Source organism: Diorhabda carinulata, chromosome 10, assembly GCF_026250575.1.
Source record: "Diorhabda carinulata isolate Delta chromosome 10, icDioCari1.1, whole genome shotgun sequence".
In the NCBI taxonomy this organism is placed as follows: domain Eukaryota; kingdom Metazoa; phylum Arthropoda; class Insecta; order Coleoptera; family Chrysomelidae; genus Diorhabda; species Diorhabda carinulata.
Window position 1 is genome coordinate 7,295,156 of NC_079469.1, and position 21,594 is coordinate 7,316,749.

The following is a 21,594-nucleotide window of genomic DNA, read 5'->3' on the forward strand; positions in this document are numbered from 1 at the left end:
CGAAACTGAGAGATTTATACTGATCGACAGGTAGAAAGACTCAATTGTTACTAAAAAATATGGTACTGACCTCATTCCAATATTGATATTCTGAAGTAATACATTTTTTACAATGGATTCCATTTAAAATTGACTTGTCCTAAATTATGTCAAATATTTGTTTTTTACAGTAAAATTTGGTAACAAAATGGCTTTTCTGCATGTTTAGGTTGGACCAAAACAGCTTTTTAAGTTTATTTTGGTGAAAATTATCTTTTCTATCTTAAGTTTCACTGAAAATCGACTACTCCGAGCTTATATTAGTAAAAATGTTTTTTTTTCAACTTTGATTACGCCAAAAGTTAGCTTTTTCATATTTATGTTGGCTTTATTTGATTAAAATTAGTAAACCTGGACTTTTATAAGTTCAATTATCTATTCTTTATGTAAATTAGTTGGAAATAGCCTCTTTTTTACTTACTCAAAAAAAAGGTTAGGCAAGAATAATTCGCTCAAATATTTATAAAAAATGAGGTTCTTATCTTCAAAGCAATCCTCAAGCCGATTAGGACCTTCAGAATCCAACTGTGGGCATCAGATTCCACTTTCAACTAAGTTGGAATTTCTGAAACCACTACACCAACACTTACAATTACACTGTCTGACATGAATCTCGATAACCAAGTTATCGTCTTCAGAGACTGAAAGTAAACGATAGTGTAATTGTGGTGTAAACAGTGTATTCAGTAAGATTTCACTTTCAATATCAAAATGGTGGATCAATTCCAAATAAAAGTACTAAGAATTATTGTAGATGCTTGAAAAATTAGCTATAAACGTAGATTGTGATATAATCTAAATAAACTGACATCTAATTTCATGGTAAAACCATCAGCACAGACTTAAACGTCATGATCCATACTATTTAATTAATGTGTTTTAACGATTGTTAGTGTATTCCCAATAGACAAAATTGATTAATCTCGTTATTAATTATAGCTGTAAGAGATAGTAATCACTGATTCCAGTCGAGGATGTCAACTGAATTGTATCACACAATTTGCCTATTATAATAATTATTATAGATGGCAAATATATAGGGAATTAAAAATATATTATGGAATTTTTTTGAAATTACGATACATACATATTGACAATATTTGGAAAAAGTTAAGTTTTATATTAATCAATTTGTGTCTGAATATTCTTAAGCTGTTCCTTATTGTGAAAATAGTATTTTTCGATCTTAACGACATAAGAATAAAAAAATATGAACATTTAAATAAAAAATCACGAGTTCAATTAGTTCGATATCAAATTATTTGGCTCCTGAATATTTTAGTTAAATCATATTTTTTAATTATAACTCTTCTGATAATGCTTAATGTTGAACATCGTCAGTCGCCTAATTCTAGATAATGCTACATGTAAAGGTGATATCAGACGGTTCACTTTTTATTCATTTCTATCTTTCATTCAGCATCTTACATTAAGAATGTCTAGACAATAAATGAAAAGATATAAATGCATTTATTAGTGAACCAATCCAGCGATGTTGGATTTCGGCATTCGGCATCAATCACTCGCACTCCGAATTAACGAAAAATGAAACGTATGAACACGAAGAGAGAACGTTCACTCGAGTTCGTTTGATGATATATTCGAGGAAATGATTGTGATTCTTGCGAGCATGGAATGAAAAAATGAGAACATTCACTAGAGTGATCATTCATCCGAATTAACCGAAAAGTGAACCGTCTGATATCACTTTTACATTCCATGCATGAAGACTGGACTTGACTTTAAGTCAACCCAAAAAAATCGGTAATTTGCCTTGTTACCATGAGTCTTATGAGTATAGTCGGCAACAATTTTTTTTTTCAATGTAGGTTGTTTGGTGGCAGGTCTGAAATAATTACACAATTGAGAAATTTTGTTGTAAATTCAACTACTCCTTCAGATTGAGCTTCTTTTGCGTTATGGCAAAAGTAGACTTTGTAATCTCCAGGAAGTTTGGCAACTATATCATCATTAATTTTAATTACATTGGCCAAGCAATTTATGTTTATGTGAAAGCATTTGAATTATCCATACGCCATCTTTTTCTTATTTTATTTTATTCTAGTAAAAAAATTATTAGTAACCCGAATGGAACGACATTTTCTATGAATAAATCGTAGCTAGATAGATTGGTCGCCCCCGAAGTCCCCTGTATACTAAATTCCTTGAAAATATATGGAGTGGTTTCCAAAATTCAGATTATATATATAGATATAAAAGAATTGCTTGTTTAAAGGCCGCTTGACATCATGCGATACAACGTGCAAAAATTTCATGCAAGTCTCTGCAAACAGTAAAAGTAAATAATTCCTAACCTCAAATTTTATACATATATTTTGTACAACTTTAACAATGAAAATAACAAAGTTTCACGAAAGTCAGCTGATCTGAACCCAAAAGTAACTAGATTGCAACTTGCATGCCAGAAAAATTGCACAAAATGTCAAGTTCTTACATGAAACAATCAGATGAATTTTGTCTGCGCATGCTTTTGGTCAAGAAATATTGCGTCTTGCATTGCATTGCACGTTGTATTGCATTATGTCAAGCAACCTTAAGGATATAAGATATGGACTGTCATAGTCTTGACATCATAAGTTCATATATTCTCAATACAAACTTACATAACTGTACTTTGTTCCCAAGGGAATATTCGCTATCAATACAAAAAACTATACATGCTAAAACATGTATATTTTGAAAATTGTAAACGTTTTTTTATTACTGTCTCAACCTTTATGTTTATTTCCTACTTTTTCAAATGTTTGCAGTCAAGAAAATCCACGATGAATGCGCCCCTTCAAATTCTTTCCTCCTTTTCAGATTTGATAACATTTACCATTCCACCACCATGACAATATAAATTATTCATTTTGAATTAGCAAGGCTGGTTACAAATAGACTGTCGGGAAACTATTTAACAACTAACATTAAGATCGAATACACAAGATAATGACTACAACAAGAACATGGATACTGTGCCATCCCGTCGCGGAACGTTTATGATTTAGATTTCCTTCCGGAATGTTACGTTAGTATTTAATGTTCCTCTTTGTAACATTATGCCATGCGAACGACAATAATTGTTATTAATCTTGACTGAACTGAAGCAGAATTATTATGATTCCTATATTTGGAAAACATATTTCATTCAATGTATTTGTTGATGTCAAAATATCTCGAGAAAACGTGAATATATTTGAATCCTTATATTAAATTAGATGATCTAGGGAGTAAGGTCGTGAATTTACATCGCTAACACTTTGACCTATTGATCTATTGCGTATCCCGGCCTGTTTAGCATTCAACTTGAATTGTTACCTTTAACTAAGAGGTTGCTTGTTATTTTTGTCTATTTGAAGTTAATGGAAACCTAGAGTTTCTTCAAAATATCAACAATAAACTTTGAAATTCAAGTGACGTATAGACCCTATCTACATCCATTTTTTTCAAGTCGATAGGATTAGTATTAACAAAATTACAAATTTTAGAAGGCTGAATATACTTTTTCACCACCCGAGATCCGTTCCAAATAGTATCACGTCATCAGCGCCGATTGTGTAGGAAAGCAGCCGGTGTGTTTGACAAATGTTACTAGCTAAAGTGCTATTTTGACGACAAAAAGTTAATTTGTTTTTTCAATTCTAACTTCTAACTTAAATAGATTCATTTGTAATAAAATCAGTGGGATGAAACAGACAGATAGATATAATGTCATATTCTGGTTGCAAAAACAAGAAGATTCCGTTTGCACGGATCCTCGTAATTATGAGATACCGAGTGTTCAAGTTTAAACTTTAAACTTATGGTGTTTGAGTAGAAAGGTGTTTGATTTAGTAAATGCCTGATAACTAGCAATAGGAGTCAACAAACTTACATGAAAAATGAATATGTCCGTACTGTACCAGATCGATTTTATTATATACTGAAAAAAATACTCCAGAGGTGAAATTTGCTCCATGTTAAATGTTGATTTCATTAATTAAAATTGGTGCCCTTTTTTCTCTTCAACAACATTCGGGTTAGATTTAGTCTGTTCGCCAGGCCAATGCAAAAAAACATTCTAAAACTACTACTTTATATTTACAATAATACGTAAGTTATTGTCATAAGTTTTGAAAATTGAAAAATGAAAGTAAAAAGTAACAAAACCCATTATAATTATGATCAAATAGTATTCCTTTTATTGTGCCTTTCTTTGTATCACATCACTCTTCCTTAGGGATACTTAAAAATAATTTATTTGGTGCAGTAATAGTGATGTTAGTTAGATTCGTTACATTACTATATTTTTAACGAATCTTTGTAGACTTAGGCTTCGACATCCTAACAATAAATACAACTAAAAATACGACGCGAGAAGATTGTAAAACAAAACAACGTAGTGTAGATGTTGCTGTAGTTTGTCGGGCAAAACTCAATCGGCGCTGGTGACGTAAGCAAGAAATTGGCACGTTGCAAGAAGAAATGGGTGCAAAGTAAAAATATTCCACTTTTGAAAATTTATATCAGTTCTATTACGAGTGCTAAAGACGTACTATAATGAGAAAAATTTATGTTATGTCGTTCCCAATTATTCAAAAATTTGAGCCCGACATCATTTTCAGACCTATTATTGCCAAGATATTTGTCAGTATATATATTTATTAGATTGTTTCTCAATTGGAGAAAGATTTTTTAAATATATTTTAGTAGGTTATCTTATACTTATTCTAATATGGAAGTCATTATTTTTTGGATACGTGAAGTGGCACTCGTTTTTTCTTATCTTTATCAGTATAACGTGCGACTTTACTATCAATTTGGGTAAAAATGAAGGCAGAGACATCATATCAATCTAAAATAACACTTTTAGATAGGTGTTTAAATCATCATTTCAATGACCCTCGATTGCTTTTCTACTAAAATTGTTATAACACTTACAATTTCTATATACAAGGTTACTTATAAGAGTGGGTTAAGGCCCCAATCAAAACACCATTTGCAAAGAATATTAAAGAGTGTATTCGTAGATATAATGATTAGCTTACACTGCTTCAGTTTGATTTCCGATTTTAATAAAATACTGAAATATAAGCTACCAATTAAACGTGATTTTACTACTTGAAGCAATGAATTCTTGCTGCCATACTAGATTCATAGTATGCAGAATTAGAATCAACACATTTTGAATTAAGGTTTTAATAGTTTCTACTTTCCAGAAAAAGCTCATTTTCACATGAACGATTCTGTGATTAGAATTTTAATTTCAGGCTAATAGGAAACTGCTTCAATTAATTGATATTACAGGAACATTGAAAACAACGAATTATCTTTCCATTTTGAAAGAGATTTTCATGCTTTAAAGCTGTGGTAATTCCCAAGCTTCAACTGAAACCTGCTCCTTATAGTGTGTTCTGTATATTAACAATACCAAAGTATTGCAAAACAAGCTTTTGTAAAAGCATTTTTTGCAGTGATTGAGAAATTATCGTACATATTCGTCTCTATTCACTTTAGTCAAATAGAATGTTTCCAAAAATAGGTGATCCCGTTTCTAGGATAGCTAGAAAGCTGAAAAATATTTGGGGTTGCTTAGTAAAAAATTTTCGTAACGCCATCGGTATTCAAGATAAAGGGCGTTGACGAAAAAAAAGTTTACAGATTTTTTACGATTTTACCGCAACTACTGGCAACATTGTAGTGAAAGAATATGTTTTCGAAGCTGATACATCCAATGATTTTGTTTTTATGTCCGACTCTCATAGAGGGCGCTAGTAGTATTGGATTTATTAAGCAAAATTTCAAGTGAACTTCATATAAAATTTTAATACAATGTTGCCAGTAGTTGGGGCAAAATTGTAAAAAATGTGTATATTATGTATGGATATTATCTCTCATCTATAGGGATGGCGTTACCAATATTTTTCAGTTTTCAAACTATTCTAGAGACGGGATAGCCTTTTTTTGAAACACCTTATATATACACTAAGTTTAGGATATTTCTAAAGATTATTTATTGGAATTTTCTATAACTATTTACAAAATTGATGAGTTCTTGTATTCCCTAAGCATTTTAATTTTCAGTAACTGTTTGATATAAATAATCATCTCTCTGTGAATTTTGTTAAATTCATTTCGTTTCCATTTATCACTACGTTCGTCCTCAACAATTACAAACCACCAGTACCATTTAGAGGATATTAACAAAATGAGTCCCCACGGTACTCGCCAAATATTATGTTTTTAGAGACAAAATAAAGGATTTTTTTGGTATTAATGTTAAGAATTTTTTGATATTTGATAACCCGTCTGAATTATGAACTGCTTATTTTTATTTGTTTAAAAATATTGGAAGGGTATACAAAATTTTTAAACGGTGAGATCAATTTTAATAACACCAAGAAGAAAATTGACTATCGAAGAATTTTCTAGAGCTATTCAATTATTCGAAGTATAATTTCGAGGAAGTTTAATCGGTTCCAGGAAACTGCTGCAGACAAAGAAGTACAAAACCCAGATTTACAATAATCACTGGTATTTACGGCTCGTAAAAATTCCAATAATACCCTCTGGGAAGAAAACTGTTTAAAAGAGATTTCCATTGGCATGTGCGCATAGGCAGCAAAGATTATCTTGAGTATTCGACTACCAACACTGGAGTAATCAATGGAAGAACGCGATCCTCACAGATTAGTCTCGTTATGGATTGTTTTCGCAAAGTAGACAAGAAAGAATATCATCAACGGACAGATATATACTGCCACAATCTTTTTCTATCAAGGATTCCATTAAGGTTTCTTGATCTTCCCCTTATATAGCAAGCTTGGGCCTAGTTGAAAATGACAAAAAGCCAATGACAACTATTCTATACCAGACACCATACAGGAGCTTAGAAATCTACTTTCACAACTTTGAGCAGCAATCGCATAATATTTAGTGCAACAACTTGTACATAAGAATATGTTTCTGAAACACGAGCAAATGGGAGTCATACTAGCTGTAATTTAAACATTCTCTTCTATTAAATTTTCTTATTTCATCACTCTGCATTAGTACTTTATCCAATTTTCAGTATTCTAGTATTGAAAGAAATAACTTTATGGTTTGTTTTTTATTTAATATTAAATTTGTTTGGTTTAGCTTTTATAATCGAATTCACTCAATATCCTCAGCTTTTGAACAGCTGTTTATTCGAATATCTTTGATTCTATATGTTCTCTTCTCCCATTCAGGTTATTTTTCAATTCACCTACTTCTTCTGTTCCTATTATATTATCATACATCGTTCAATTTTGCCAAACACTATTAGACCAAGAGTGACCATTTTCAGGTGGTTATTTCAAAAGTCACGAAACACGATGAAGATCGACGCACGAGTAAAAATGAACTGCACCCCAAAAATGTTCATAAACTACTACTAAGATGTTGAATCGTATGCAACACCCTACTTTTTATTCACACCTGTGTTGGGGCCTTCGAAATGTAGAGTAAGAAATATCAACGTACGTCACAAGTACAGGTAACAGCAATAGACCTACGAATTGTCATTCCTAAAATAAAAGAATACCTAGAATATTACGCGTTTTGATATTTTCCCATAGTATCCATGACAAGGACCAAGAGAATATTTGCGTCAAAAGTACAGAAAAATCGCATTATGTATCATTTTAAATCTACGTCTAATGATTTCCACAGATGCCCAATAAGCGCTCTCACTATATCCCGCAGGTTTCCATATGTGTTGATACTTCATTATATAATACTTGGTATAATATTTCAGATTATTAATTGTTCATTTATTTTATTTATTCTGTTGAAATTTGAGGACTGATGAAATGACAAAAATAGATTTTTTTTATAAATATTTATTACGTTCTGACTAATGTTATGACTAATACTTTGACTAAAATAAATCTCATTTTGTACCCTCCTAAAATTTTAGGGTAGTCAACACTGGCCACATAGGGCTGTCAGAAGTAGTTTTTCATTTTCAGTAGGTATAGAGGATTTACTGTAGAAAGTTGAGTGACTTTTGAAATGACCACCTAAAATTGGTCACTGGTTCTTCCTCTAAGTAATAAAAGTGTCTATACTAAGTCAAATATGTTTTGATCCGTATATTCTAATAATTTAATAATTGTATCCATGAACAATTGAAAATACTGAAGACAGAAGAAAAGGAGTTGTGAGGTAACCACGTGGATATTATGGAAACTCACGTGATTGATAGCATTTTATTATCTGGATTTAGTAATCCACACAAGCCAAGTCAAAAAAACTTTTCCAATCTATGTTATATTGATAACAATAATCACCTGAATTTCGATAAATTTTCATTATAAATAAAGGATCAAGTACTGATATCCTCAATACTGAGTGAAGATGATTAAAGCAATATCGTTATTTTTAGCCATAGTGGCATTTGCTGGTAAGTAAAACTTTCAATTTTTTTTTAAACTTTCTCAATCCATCAGGTTCTTGGTTCCATTTTATCCTTTAATACTTCTTGTACATTTTTAGCTTACATCAACGCTAACCCTACTCAATGCTACGAATGTAATATTCTCTCTGGTTCTACTTGTACTGAACCAAAAATTGAAAATCTTGACATACAAAGCTGCGATGATATCAATCAAGCAAATAATTCTACTGCTGACACAGTATGTTTCACAGTTTCAACGAAATGGTGTAAGTATATTATTGCCCTCAAATCGCTGAAACCTCTGATGATTAATAAATTGAATTTTACGTAATATATTTGAATATACTGATTAAAAAGAAAATAATTATTACTAAACTTTAAGAATATCATACGGTTAGTATGTTTTCGGCATTTCTCTCTCGCACATTTTAACAGGCACTTCGGGTAACGGTATGACAGGTTTGAAGGTTATGTTTGGTTCTTCTTCTTCTTCTGGAGACACTTGAGCTTGAGAATTAAAGTGTAGGTGATAGATCGTATGTTGTTATGATATTTACTAGTGTTTTACGAAGAGTGGGAATATTTGTTGGAGTGGTCGATGATAATTTGAGATTAGTACCAAACAAGGCGCTTTTTGGTAAATTTATTTTTTCTTTTTAATTACAATGTAAATTGGCTTTTTTTGCGACAAATATTATTTGATATGTTCAATTCAGTGAATAATGTGTGGTCTTAGCTATATATGGGTCAGAAAAAAGTTTTTTTTTTATCATAAATTTCATCAAAAATCTACGTTTCTTAATTTATTTGGTTCATCATGTGACAACTTGAAAATCTTATTTGGTTATGAATTGGCTTTTCTGGGAGTTTAGTTTGGAAAAAGAATTTTCTAACTTTATTTTAATATAATTTGATCTGATTTATGGAATTTTGCCACAAATTGACTCCCCCGAATTTATTCCAGCAGTAAATATTTTTCCACAATTGATTATTCAAAAATTGTTTTGGTCACAAATATACTTGGATAAGTCAAACATATGTCATTCTAAGTTTCATTAGAACAAATAGTATTTTAATAATCAATTTCATAGAAAATTAGTTTTCCGTTATTAATTTGATTCAAAAAAAGCTTAATTATGCTTTTCAAAGTATAAAGTAATGTAGTCACACATTGAGTTTTCTGCGAGTTGAATTTGGTGAATAATCAGTTTTTCTAAATTCATTTTCATCGCAATCTGACTGTTTTTTCCAGTAAAAAATGTTTTTTCGCATTTGATTGTCATGAATTGATGTGTCCAAGTTTACTACAGCCCAAATTGATATTTCTGAACTGAGATTAGTGGATCAGGTTTTTGATAAGTTCAATTTGTCAGAAATTGCAAATTTTGATAAAATTTTTTGAAATTATCTTTTTTAGATTAATTTATGAAGTAATGTTGTCAACCAAACTTCAATTTTTCAAGAAATGAATTGTTTGAAATTTGGCGTTTCAAATTTTATTTAACATAATAATTTTCTGCATATGAAGCTGATATATTTGTACAAAGCCTATATTGAATTATGGGGGCCACGGCTTGTGTTGTAATGATTTTTTAGGATTCTTTTTCTCCGTTTTAAACTAAAAATATTGTGGGGAACATGAGCGTTCTGAACACCCCGGCCTCGAAAAAATGGGCTCACATTTCCTTCACCATACGTTTTTTTGAAACAAAACTTCACGGTTTTTCAATCTGTAAGCCTAAATGCACAGACTATAATCGAATTAATAGACCAAAAATTTAAAAAAAGTTTCTGCTATGTGTTTTGGAGATTTTTATTGATAATAGTTCAAGACAGACAATAGTTCAAAAACAAAATTATGAGAAAATCGCCATTGAAGTTTTAAGTCCGCTTAAAACTATGAAAACCTCAACTCTCCCTTAAACGGCGATGCCTGGTCCATAGAGTATTTCTTCGTCTTTCTCTTGGAATTTTCTCAAAGTAGATTGTTCAGCTTTTGAGTCAATCCTGGCTTGTGTATCGACATCTCTTACGCAACATGCTCATGAGCAAAAATCCACATCAATGAATTCAAAGATTCGTTATTGTTTTGTGTCTCTGCTTCTACAGCGAATTGATAATTCGTCTCTCGATAAATATCAGAAAACAGGTTTTATAGCTACTTGTACTTCTGGTATTAGCGGTCGAGCTCATTGTCATCTTCTGCCTTACGCTATTTACACAAATGATGTTAAAGGTTTTCATATGTCTCCAAGCGAATATTGATGACGCCGAATGGCTAATCCATAGAATTTCATTGTTTCTTGAAAAACATGATCAGTAAGTTCACCTGGTCCTTTTCTATGGATTTCTCTAATTGTTTTATCCTTTTTAACAGACCGAAGTCGTGTCCCATTCACTTTTCTACGTGCACCACACATTATTTTTTGTTACTATAGAATCTCCATATGGTTTAGCATCTAGAATTCCCTAGTAAGTTTTACTGTCACCATCCCCGACGTATGTAGGATACTTTATGCCATATTTTCACATAGACCTCAAAAACAGTCGCTTGATAGCACTTATTTCCATTTTACACTTCCGGAATGGTGCATTAATCTACATGCGTTTGATACCACATTTCGTTCTCTAAAGGATCCATTTTTTTCTACTTTGTCACTTGCACATGCACCAAAAAAACTACTAATAACCATGTAGAAGCTCAAAATGCAGATGAAAGGCCCCTTTTTCTCAAGTACCGTCACCTGACATAATCAATTCATCCTCTGGTCCTCCTGCTTCTTTATTCTTAGTGAATGATAATAAAGTTCCACATAGTGAAGATTTGGTAATATGAATGACCAACTCCTAATAATCGTATCACATATACGAACCAGCGATTAACTTCAAATGCATTCAATCAATGGGCCCGATTTTATAACTGTCTGTTTTTCACATTCACACAATAATTTTGAAACCCAAACAGACGCATCACTTTCACAAGTTTTGCATATTACCATTTCAGAAATTGCATAAACAAACTCCAAAATGCATTACGCGAAATTCAAAGCGATGGGAACCTCCATGCTCATGCTATTTTAAAGTTTTTTCGTCGAAACTGATGTAAATGCCGTTTTATTTTGAGTTGTAGAACGGTTTCTACTAAACTTTCTCAGGATGTATATTTTCACTCGTAGTTTCTTTCCGTCCATTCATTATGAAAAAAAATTGTAGTTGTTGCACTCTTCGAGGTTAAACCAAGGATAAATAACTTCCGTAAAATATTTGTTAATCATGAAAATTTCTTTTTAAGCCTGTAGAAAGTTGTCTAAACTTGCACAAAGGTATATGTGCCAGATATTAACCCGATTCTACACTATTGGCCCGGACTCCGACTGCCAACTCAAACGCTTCGAAAATCACTTTACACTTTATTCTAGACATGTTAAGAAAACAATTTACGGAGATAAAAATCGATTTTTTGAACCAATCACATAGGATGACCCCTTACAATCATAATACTTTTAATTAGTAACGCATAAATGCATTCTTAGCCATAAAAATTCCTGAAACTGGTTAGTTTGGATGTTAATTCACTATTTTTCCAAATTATTATTCATTATACATGGTGACTCACTAAAAATGTATGGCATGTTGCTTAGAATTGGTAAAGAGTGGGGAGAAAGTAAAAATTTTTCATTTACTTGATAATAAATGAATAACTAATGATAACTATATGCGTTATTTTATGGACTATTTTTCTATTTGTATATGAAACTTTTGATTGAAACACTCTACACATTCCATTCTTATGAAACTAATTAGAAGCTTCTGTTTCCTGTTTCCTAAATTTAATCTTACTTTTCGTTTCTCAGCTGCTTACTGTCGTGAATTCGATTTAAAGTGGCAGTTCCTGAGCGCTCTCTCTATGTAAATTTCCACTTTCAAAGATGCAACGTCAATAATTCCGTATTTTAATTGGTAGAGTGCCGATTTTGTCCTTTGATTCAACATTGATTTTTTTTATAATTTAAATTGATTAAAAACGAGAACAACGTAAATTAAATCAACGTTTTCTAATTTTTGATTTGAAAATTGAGGATAATTATCCAAATTCATGAAATTATTGTATTGTCATTGATCCCCAATGAATCAAGTAGTTTCAATTAGATCCGACAGTTTAAAGTGCTCAAGAAAAAAATTTTTTCGTACCTACATACAAGCTAATAAAAACGGTGTAAAAATATGATACAATAAATATGAGAATAAAATTTCAACAAAAAACAGAAACAGAAATTTCTCCAATAATTCTATAATTTCATATCAACCGCCCTTTGGTATGTAACTAATTATGTAATTGCTCAAAAACCCAAATGAAAATTGTGAAAGAGAAATATTCTATCCTAGAAATACGCTCTAAGGCTCAGCAACCTAAGGTAACCTGGTAGGGAACCTAATTATAGTTCTTCCAATATCAATTGCAGATTATTAAAACCCTTGCCGACAATATTGTTTGATCTACCATAGGCGTAGATACCTCATGTTATAATTTTACTATTTTTATAAATACTTTTAAAAATATGTATATCTTATGCGAGAAAGTATTAGTTAAAAGGCAATCGAATCTAAGTATAGACCTTCTTGGAACTTAAAAAAAATCATTATTATACCTCGTTAACTTGCTACAACTGAATATTGAATAAAACGTATATAGACGACTAAAATGTACCTATCTGTGAGGGCGTTTAGTTTAAACAGGGTACCAGACGTTAACTGAGCCCTTTTTGTACCCCATTCGTTTTTTTCCGGAAAACGAAATTTCAAAGCCAAAAACCGTAATGGCAAATAAATTCTTAGCAGATAAAACAAAAGAAAAAACATTTTAATTCCAAAGTATTTTTTAGCAGATATTGATAAAGCATTAGGCACGAAACCGTCTTTACTTCCAGCGTCTACTATTATAATGCGTTTCCCTTTAGAACATGACCCATTCAAACAGAAATTTTTACTATTGTCAACCCGACCGAAATTTACCACATCGTGACTATAAATTCTATAACGAATTAAATCTTGAGTAGCTTTGTCAATTGATTTCAGTTTTTCTGTACATGCTTTTCGGTTCTGTGAATAATCCACATCAACCCCTTTCGTGACTACTCGATAAACGGAAAATTTATTTATTCTAGTTAATTCAACAATTCTTATTTTGATTGTTTTATCGGATTGCTGGATATTTTCCTTTTTTAAACATTCGAATATATTTAAAATAACTTGTTGTGTTTGTATATCTAAATCTTTCTTATAAAATTCATACCTGTCTCTATTCTCACTACACTGTGCAATTTAATTGTCTTCATTCACCCATGGTCTGAAGAACTAATCTCACCAAGCCACGCAACTGCTTATCGCCGACTTTCTTGCAGGAATATTTCCAAGAAATTATGTACACACGGCTTCGGCCAATAGAAATGTATTTATGTTCACGATTCGATGTTTTCATTGGTAGACAGTGGAGATGATAAGTCCACATGGACTAACAGTTTGTTAGATGTTTACCGAATTTTATACGAGGAGTAAACATTAAATTTCACTTCTTAATTTAGTATGAGTGCCGTGCGTATTTATGAAATATTGATTGATCCTCGCATAACTATCTTCTGCAATGGACATTGGAAGAACTATACCACCAAATCGGCGGAGGCTAAGTAGACATTACACAGTAGACTTACCTTATAGATATTTGAACTGTTAGACCTTGAAAATGTAGTAATAATAATAAATAAATAAATGTAGTAATTAGCACATTATAGACCCCAATACCGAATTAAATGATCTATTTTAAATTGTAAATTAGAAGAAATAGTCACTGGAGCATTTCCTTCATACTAATTTGCTTCATACCAATTTGTTAAAAAAAATTAGTATATCGTATCATTATGTATAAAAATATAAATAAATAAGAGAGGGTTGTTTTCTATTTCGTTTTATCTTATATAAAAACACTTTTGTGGTATGAAAAGAAATCAAATTTCTATTTTCAGATTGTGTTTGCTTCCTCAAAAACATTGTTTTATAGTACCATTTAAAAGAGGCCATTGTGGAGTATGGAAAATACATTTATTTCTTTTTTAGTTGGTCAACTTGTAACAGAGAGAGGATGTTACTATCAAGAAATAGGCGGTGAGGATGTTTGCTCGTATTTCTACCGTACTGAAGTTAATAATGTACCACTCACTGATGGTTACACGTGTGACTTATGTTACGAAGATCTTTGTAATACCGAAGAAGGTGTCGTATCAGCAGCAAAAAACTGACATGTTTATCGAAGATATAGAACCAAGTAAATGTTATAAAATATACTCAAATAAAATTTATTATTTTTCATTAATCATTTTACATTTTTTAATTGGATAATTTTTCGTAGTTACCTAAAATGAAATACAAAAATTGGACAAAGTTGGTAGTTACAATGAAAAGATCATTTTATTTGTGAACTTTTCAAAAGTAACCAACAACTTAATCAAAGTACTGCAATCAGATGAGTATTAAGTACGTAATTTAATCAAATTATTGATAAGAAGTAAATCAAATTATACTACAGCTTAATAAAGGGATCCAATAATAATCATAACAGTTTTCCCGTTGACGCAAATTTATTGTACAGATTTTTGTGCTAGATGTTAGCTAACACAACAATAGTCTATTTTCTATTGTTACGATTTAGTCTCCGCCCTAGTGCCGGTCGTGTCCGGATGTAGTGAAGTTCTAAAACTTGGTGGAGGCGCGGCGCTTTTGATGTTTGTTTTTTTATAACTTATTATTATAGCAGACGGTTTATTTACATTCTAGTGAAGTCTATTCTTCTATTTGTTCTGCTCCTTTAGTTTCTAGAACTTTCAAGAATTTCTTTTGGGATATATAAGGAGTTTGTGTAGAGCAGTTTAGCTTAGTTTATAATAAATATTCATAGTGAACTGACTGAAATAGGAAGTAATCGAAGAATTTGAATTAATTATATAAGTTTGTTAGTATTAAATTACTGATAAGTAAATTATATAAATTAGTTAAGTGTAGTGTAACTATTTAAATTTAGATAAATCAAAAACGTTATTGAATAAATAAAAAAACATTACAGGAACAACGTGCTTTGATCTGTTCTTCTGCAAAGATATTTTTTCTAATACTACGTTGTTCTTGCATCGTTCTACCTGATGATAAGTTCAAATAAACAGGTATGCAATTTTGTTTTCTGCTCGGTAAAAATTTTGCTGAAATTGTTTTGACATTAAAACCGGCTTATGAAAATGATGTTACGAGAAAAACTAAAGTTGATGTTATTTGCACGGTTTATGACAAACTTCGTTATGCACGCTCATCAATTCTACGAATCAACCGAAAACATCGGGATTTTTAGTTCATAAACCATCTCACATCGTGGTATAGAGGTCTCCGTCGTTGCGGAAACGCTCACTGGAGAACAGGTATGTCTGGAAGTGCAAGAAAACGTGCAAATCAGCGGGAGTAAGATCGGGAATATAGCGTGAATTATCAAATAACTCATATTCACATGCCAAATTCCATCAAAACAGCTGCTTGGCGTCACACACAACACCTGTGGTAAGCATTTCACATCTCTTGGTCTGAATAGCACGTCGTAATTTCCTCAGTACAAAATTAATTCTGATTCAAACAAAAATGATCTGATTGGTATTTGGATCAATCGTTCTCATGAGTTGTAAATATATAATAAAACACAAGAAGAAGAAGCTTGATTTTCAAAATGAGCGTTAGACAAAGTAAAATTGTAAGTGTTGGTTATTATACCAACTGTCAGTCTGATTACCATCAATGGTTCCAGAATTTCCAATTCAGTCTCTTCTTCTTATTACTCCGTATATTTTTGGATTCATTCATTGAATCTTTTTCTCAGTCTCGTGACATTCCCGACATCCACTTCATCCACGTCAAAATGGCAATTTGTTTTATTTCTATTTCTTAATTTTTGTTCTCGCCTCAATTTTTATTTTGCTGATGGTGATATTTATATTATGTCAAAATCTCTTAGCATTTTTTTGTAAATTTTTCACAGTTATATAAAAGTTCAGAAACTATCTTCAAACTCCAAATAAATGGACTACTTGGTATGTTCGTCGTAGATCGAGGAGAACAAAAATAAAAAAGTTTGCTCCGTCGTTTTCTGCCTCTGTTATTGATGCTCCAACAGAAATTTATCTCAGCAGAATGTAATTCACGAAATTCATACTCCTCAGAAATTTCAAACGATTTTTGACAAATTTTCTGTCTATGTCAAGTCGTTTTTGACAGAGATTAGCATGGTATGTATCTGTGTGGTGTAATTTTCAAACGTGATTTTTAGCCACTTGAAAGAATCGAATTTCATTAAAACTTCGCAATCTTATCAAAGACCAATGGCAAAATTATAATTCAATAAATGTCTCCGATCATCCTGATGCGGTTATCTTGATAGCATTTGATAAAATCTTTGGAATTTTTCACCTACTTCAACCGATCAGATAAATTCAGAATTCTAGAAACAAATCAAGTACTGATGGCAATATAACATAAATCATCATAAGAAATGTAACGAAATCTTTGGAACCTTGGAAGTTATTTTAAACAAGCATTTTGACAGTGGTTGAAAAATTGACGGATCTATTTGCTATAGTCATTATTTTTAGTAATTGTTTCATATAATCATCCCTCTTTGAATAATGCTCATTTCTTTGAGTTTTTTTTTCCAGTACTTTTCTCCACGACAGTTACAAATCAAAAATACCGTTCCAAGGATTTCAACAGAGTGATATTTGTCTTCACTGTGTTAATAATACTAAAAAGAAAATTAATTGTCGAAAAAGTTTGTGTTAACACAGACGAATGTGGCAGATGGACTGTGTTCCAAAGTGTTTCGAGAATATTTTATAGATTTCATGAAAATGGAACTATTTTCGAAAGACGAAGAACTGAAAGACACGGAGCAGCAACTGCCATCGATGATTGTTATCCGAAACTTACAGGTCCTAGCAACATCCGAGGAATTCTATGAGAAAGATTTTTTTAAGCAGAGTACTATTGACGTCTGCTCAATGCAATAAAGATTAACTTGAATTGGGGGAACGTGATTTTCACAGATTACTGTTCTGGGCTGTTTTTCGCAATGTATACAGCATATCCAGATATTCACCCGTTTTGAGGAAGTACAATTATGGCCTGGTTTTATATTTTTGATTACTGTATCCATAATTGAATTGAAATACCGAGACCAAAAAGAAAGGTTTTTATGGATTGTGATAGTTCAAGTGATTGATAACGTTTTATTATCTAGATTCAATTATTTTGGACTATAGGTGCAACTTTCTCATTCTATTATATATTGATAACAATAATTATCTATAAATCCAAGAATTTTATTATAAATACACCTTCAAGTACTGATATCTCCACTACTGAGTGAAGATGATTAAAGTAATATCGTTAGTTTTAGCTATAGTGGCATTTGCTGGTAAGAGATATTTTCAATTTTTTTTAGTCAGATTACGACCATTGATTTTGGTTATAAACATCACATGTTTATTAGGATCCGTCAGTTTCTCGGTTCCATTTTATCCTTCAATATTTTTTGTACATTTGTAGCTTACATTGAGGCTGACCCTACTCAATGTTACGAATGTAATATTCTCGCTGGTGCTACTTGTACTAAACCCACAATTCCAAGAATTGACATACAAAGCTGCGATGATATCAATCAAGCAAATAATTCTACTTCGAAAACAGTATGTTTCACAGTTTCAACTAGATGGTGTAAGTATTTATATTATAGTCCATAAAAATGCTGGAGTTTTTGATAATCAATCAATTGATATATTTGAATTTACTAATGAGAAGAGTGAATAATTATTACTACACTTTGTTTATCTTACTCTGTTAGTTTGTCTGTTAAGATGTATGTTACATACAGGCATCAAGTTTTCACTCATATCGCTTTAACAATTTGATATTTGCCCAAAAAACAATCTACTTCCGAACAATCTGATAGTTGCAAGCAGTTAACACATCTCAATAAACGTTCCTGCCATATAATTTTCCTCATTTTCATCGCACGTATTGAGAGGCACTTCTTCGGGTAACGGTATGACTAGTGTATTTCTTCTCTTCTTCTCTTATTTGGGAAAAGCGTTTTTCTTTTTTTTTTTCTTTAGGCTCAATGATAATTTGGTTTTTAGAGGCTTAGAGGCAGAGATAACTTTGAATAAATTCGATTTTATATGTTTCGAAATAAGAGTTGCGTATAATATAGGTTGAGAAGTTGAAGTATATCCTGTAGGTAATGGAACAGAAATTAGAAATATTTGTTGAAGTGATCGATAGTAATTCAAGATTAGTACCAAAAATGATTCTTTCTGAGCAATTTTTTTCGTGGATTTGTCGGTGGTAATACAGAATATTTCACAAATCCTGAAACTAAAAGAGAGACGATTGATGTAATCCGATGAAAATGAAAGAGAACGTGGAATATAAACAATGTTTCCCACATTTTAAAAAGCATGTTTAACACAAACCATTGATGATTCCACTGAGTTCAGTTTGGTCTGAAAGTAGTTTTTAGAGTTTGATTTGAATTTTAATTTGACTAAATAAGTGTGTATTAGTCACAAATAGGTTTTGATAATTTCAGTTTAGTTGAAAATGTGTTTCTTCAAGTTTGATTATATCAAAAATAATTTTTAAATGATTAATGTCATCTATATTCAACTTATTCTGATTTATTTTGTTCTCAAAAAGTTTTATGAGTTCCATTATGTCAAAAATGTGCTTTTGAAAGTATAATTTAATCACATTTCTGGGAGTTTAGTTTGGTAAAAATTACCTTCTCTGCGTCACACTTTATTTCGATGAAAAATGAGTTTTTTCATTCGATTATGCAAATAATTGGTTTCTCCAAGTTTGTTTTGGTCCTTAATTTGCTTTTCTAAATCGAGATAAGTAAACCAAGGCTTTGTTAAGGTGAATTTCACAACAATTTACTGTTCTTTATCAAATTATTATCAAATTCAAACTGGGAGAGAGTATGATTATGAGCCCCATGATTGGGATTGGACGATACGTAAAGACCATTTCAGCACCTGCTCTAAATGAATTGCCCAGCACAATATGCTGCAAATGCAGGAGTGATTGCGGTTTCCGTAGTGGATGCAGGAAATCGTAGCTGCAGTGCTCTTAAGCTTTTATTTGATATATTTGTTAAGCTTTTCTCAATTCTTCAACATATCAAAGCAATTTTGATGAATACTGAACCTTTGATCACTAAATCATGGAAGAAGGGAAATGAATGTCGCCGAAGATGATATAGAGAGTTCAAAATACCACAGCGGCTGGAAGACGACGATAAAGATAAAGAAGATAATCCAAATTATAATAAACTGCAGTTCTTGTTTGAATAGAATCATAAATTAATAATTTCTTTCATTTTTTTCAAATTGAATTATTTAGGGAGTTATGAATACAAATTATATTAGAGTTAAGATTTAATTCTCCTTAACAATTATGTAAGTACACGGACAGATAAGTGTTAAAAATAAATTACATATGAAAGTGAAAAAATTATCAAATATTCCATAATAAATGAAAATTATTCTTTATTACTTATTTAATAATAATTAAAAAGCTTCATACAGCGTGTTTCGACTGAAATTATACTGATTGACCTCACATTTCGCTCTTTTTTTTTCGAAAACTATTGAAAATATAAACAAATTTGAAGGGAATTCGTATTTCTGCAAATTAAACGTCGAAAAACTCATAGGCAATGATATATCCGTGAAAAATATGCAAAAAATTGATTTTGTGACGTTTTACTTCAAATTTGAAAGACGCGTAAACCCTACCGTAAGGGAGTGTTAACACAACTTCTAGAATGCTGAAATATAAATCTACTGAGATGGCTAGTCTACGTTTTATGAAAAATTGCCTTATTGTATCAATACCTGCAAAGGTATCTGTAATTATAACAAAAATAAACCACTGTTTGACTCATCAAAAGTTAATTATAACTTCCACAACTAAAAAAGATCATCAGTAAATGCAAAATATTGAGAATTAGCAGCATCAGCGCAACTAGCTCCGTTGATAATATGTGAAATTCATTTATTTCTGTTTTAGTTGGTCAAGTTGTAACAGAAAGAGGTTGTTATTATCAAGAAATAGCCGGTGAGGACGTTTGCTCATTCTTCTACCGTACTGAAGTTAGTAATGTACCACTCACTGATGGTTTCACATGCGACTTATGTTACGATGATCTTTGCAATAACAAAGAGGGTGTCGTATCAGCAACAGCTAATTAATATCTATTAAATATTCAAAAAAAAAGTTAAATGCTAGAAAATGTAATCAAATAAAATTTCTTATTTTTTCATTATTCATTTTACATTTTTGTGGTATAATAATTTTTCATAATCACCTAAAACCCAGAAACTCCATTGAGGATAAGAAAATAATAATGGAATACAGAACTTGGAAAAAGTTATTGCGAAAAGACTGGTTATATTTGTGGAATGGAAACTTTTCTAAAGAAGCGAACAACGTAATCAAATTACTTCAATGAGATAAAATTAGTCTTTTATTATAACGTGTTAAGTACATAATTTTATTAAATGCTGTTTCATACAGGATGTAGAAACTATACTCATAAAGCGAATGTATTTAAACTTAATTATATGCTTCATTATACGAATAAGAAAAATAAAGAATTTACATTATCTTTTTACAAGTATTAAACAAAATTTATGGTTAATTACCAATAATCGTGAGCTCAATAGACAGAATTCAAAGGGGATAGATACATGGGAATCCAATAATATTGATAATAACATTCTGTTGGACGGAGCTTCCACAGTACAGATTTTTTCCGCGAGATAGTACAACTAATCATCAGTGTGTGTAATAGTGCTACTTTGTTTTTGTTTCATTTTTTCTGTCTAAAGTTCAACTGAACAACGTGCAGCTGTAAAATTTGGTTTCCTAATCGGTAAAATTAAATCTCATGCTCACAGACCATCGAGCGAGAATCAACTCTCAAAGAGTACTTGACTATGTTGGGAACGAAAGCTCGGCGAATGCTCAGAGTTGCTCAGACCCTGACTGATAACCAAAAAGAT

At 31.3% G+C, this 21,594-nt stretch overlaps 3 protein-coding genes across 3 annotated transcripts in view; all 3 read left to right on the forward strand.

Annotated features, from left to right (window-relative positions):
• Positions 1–21,594, forward strand: part of LOC130898484 (voltage-dependent calcium channel gamma-5 subunit-like) — a 262,875-nt gene that overhangs the window by 60,297 nt on the left and 180,984 nt on the right. The window lies entirely within an intron of this gene.
• Positions 8,374–14,810, forward strand: LOC130898485 (uncharacterized). The gene is made up of 3 exons (XM_057807826.1): positions 8,374–8,449; positions 8,542–8,709; positions 14,555–14,810. The coding sequence occupies exons 1-3, from the start codon at positions 8,404–8,406 to the stop codon at positions 14,734–14,736; spliced, it is 396 nt and encodes a 131-aa protein (XP_057663809.1). The 5' UTR covers positions 8,374–8,403; the 3' UTR covers positions 14,737–14,810.
• LOC130898486 (uncharacterized) lies at positions 17,815–20,852 on the forward strand. The gene is made up of 3 exons (XM_057807828.1): positions 17,815–17,942; positions 18,074–18,241; positions 20,600–20,852. The coding sequence occupies exons 1-3, from the start codon at positions 17,897–17,899 to the stop codon at positions 20,779–20,781; spliced, it is 396 nt and encodes a 131-aa protein (XP_057663811.1). The 5' UTR covers positions 17,815–17,896; the 3' UTR covers positions 20,782–20,852.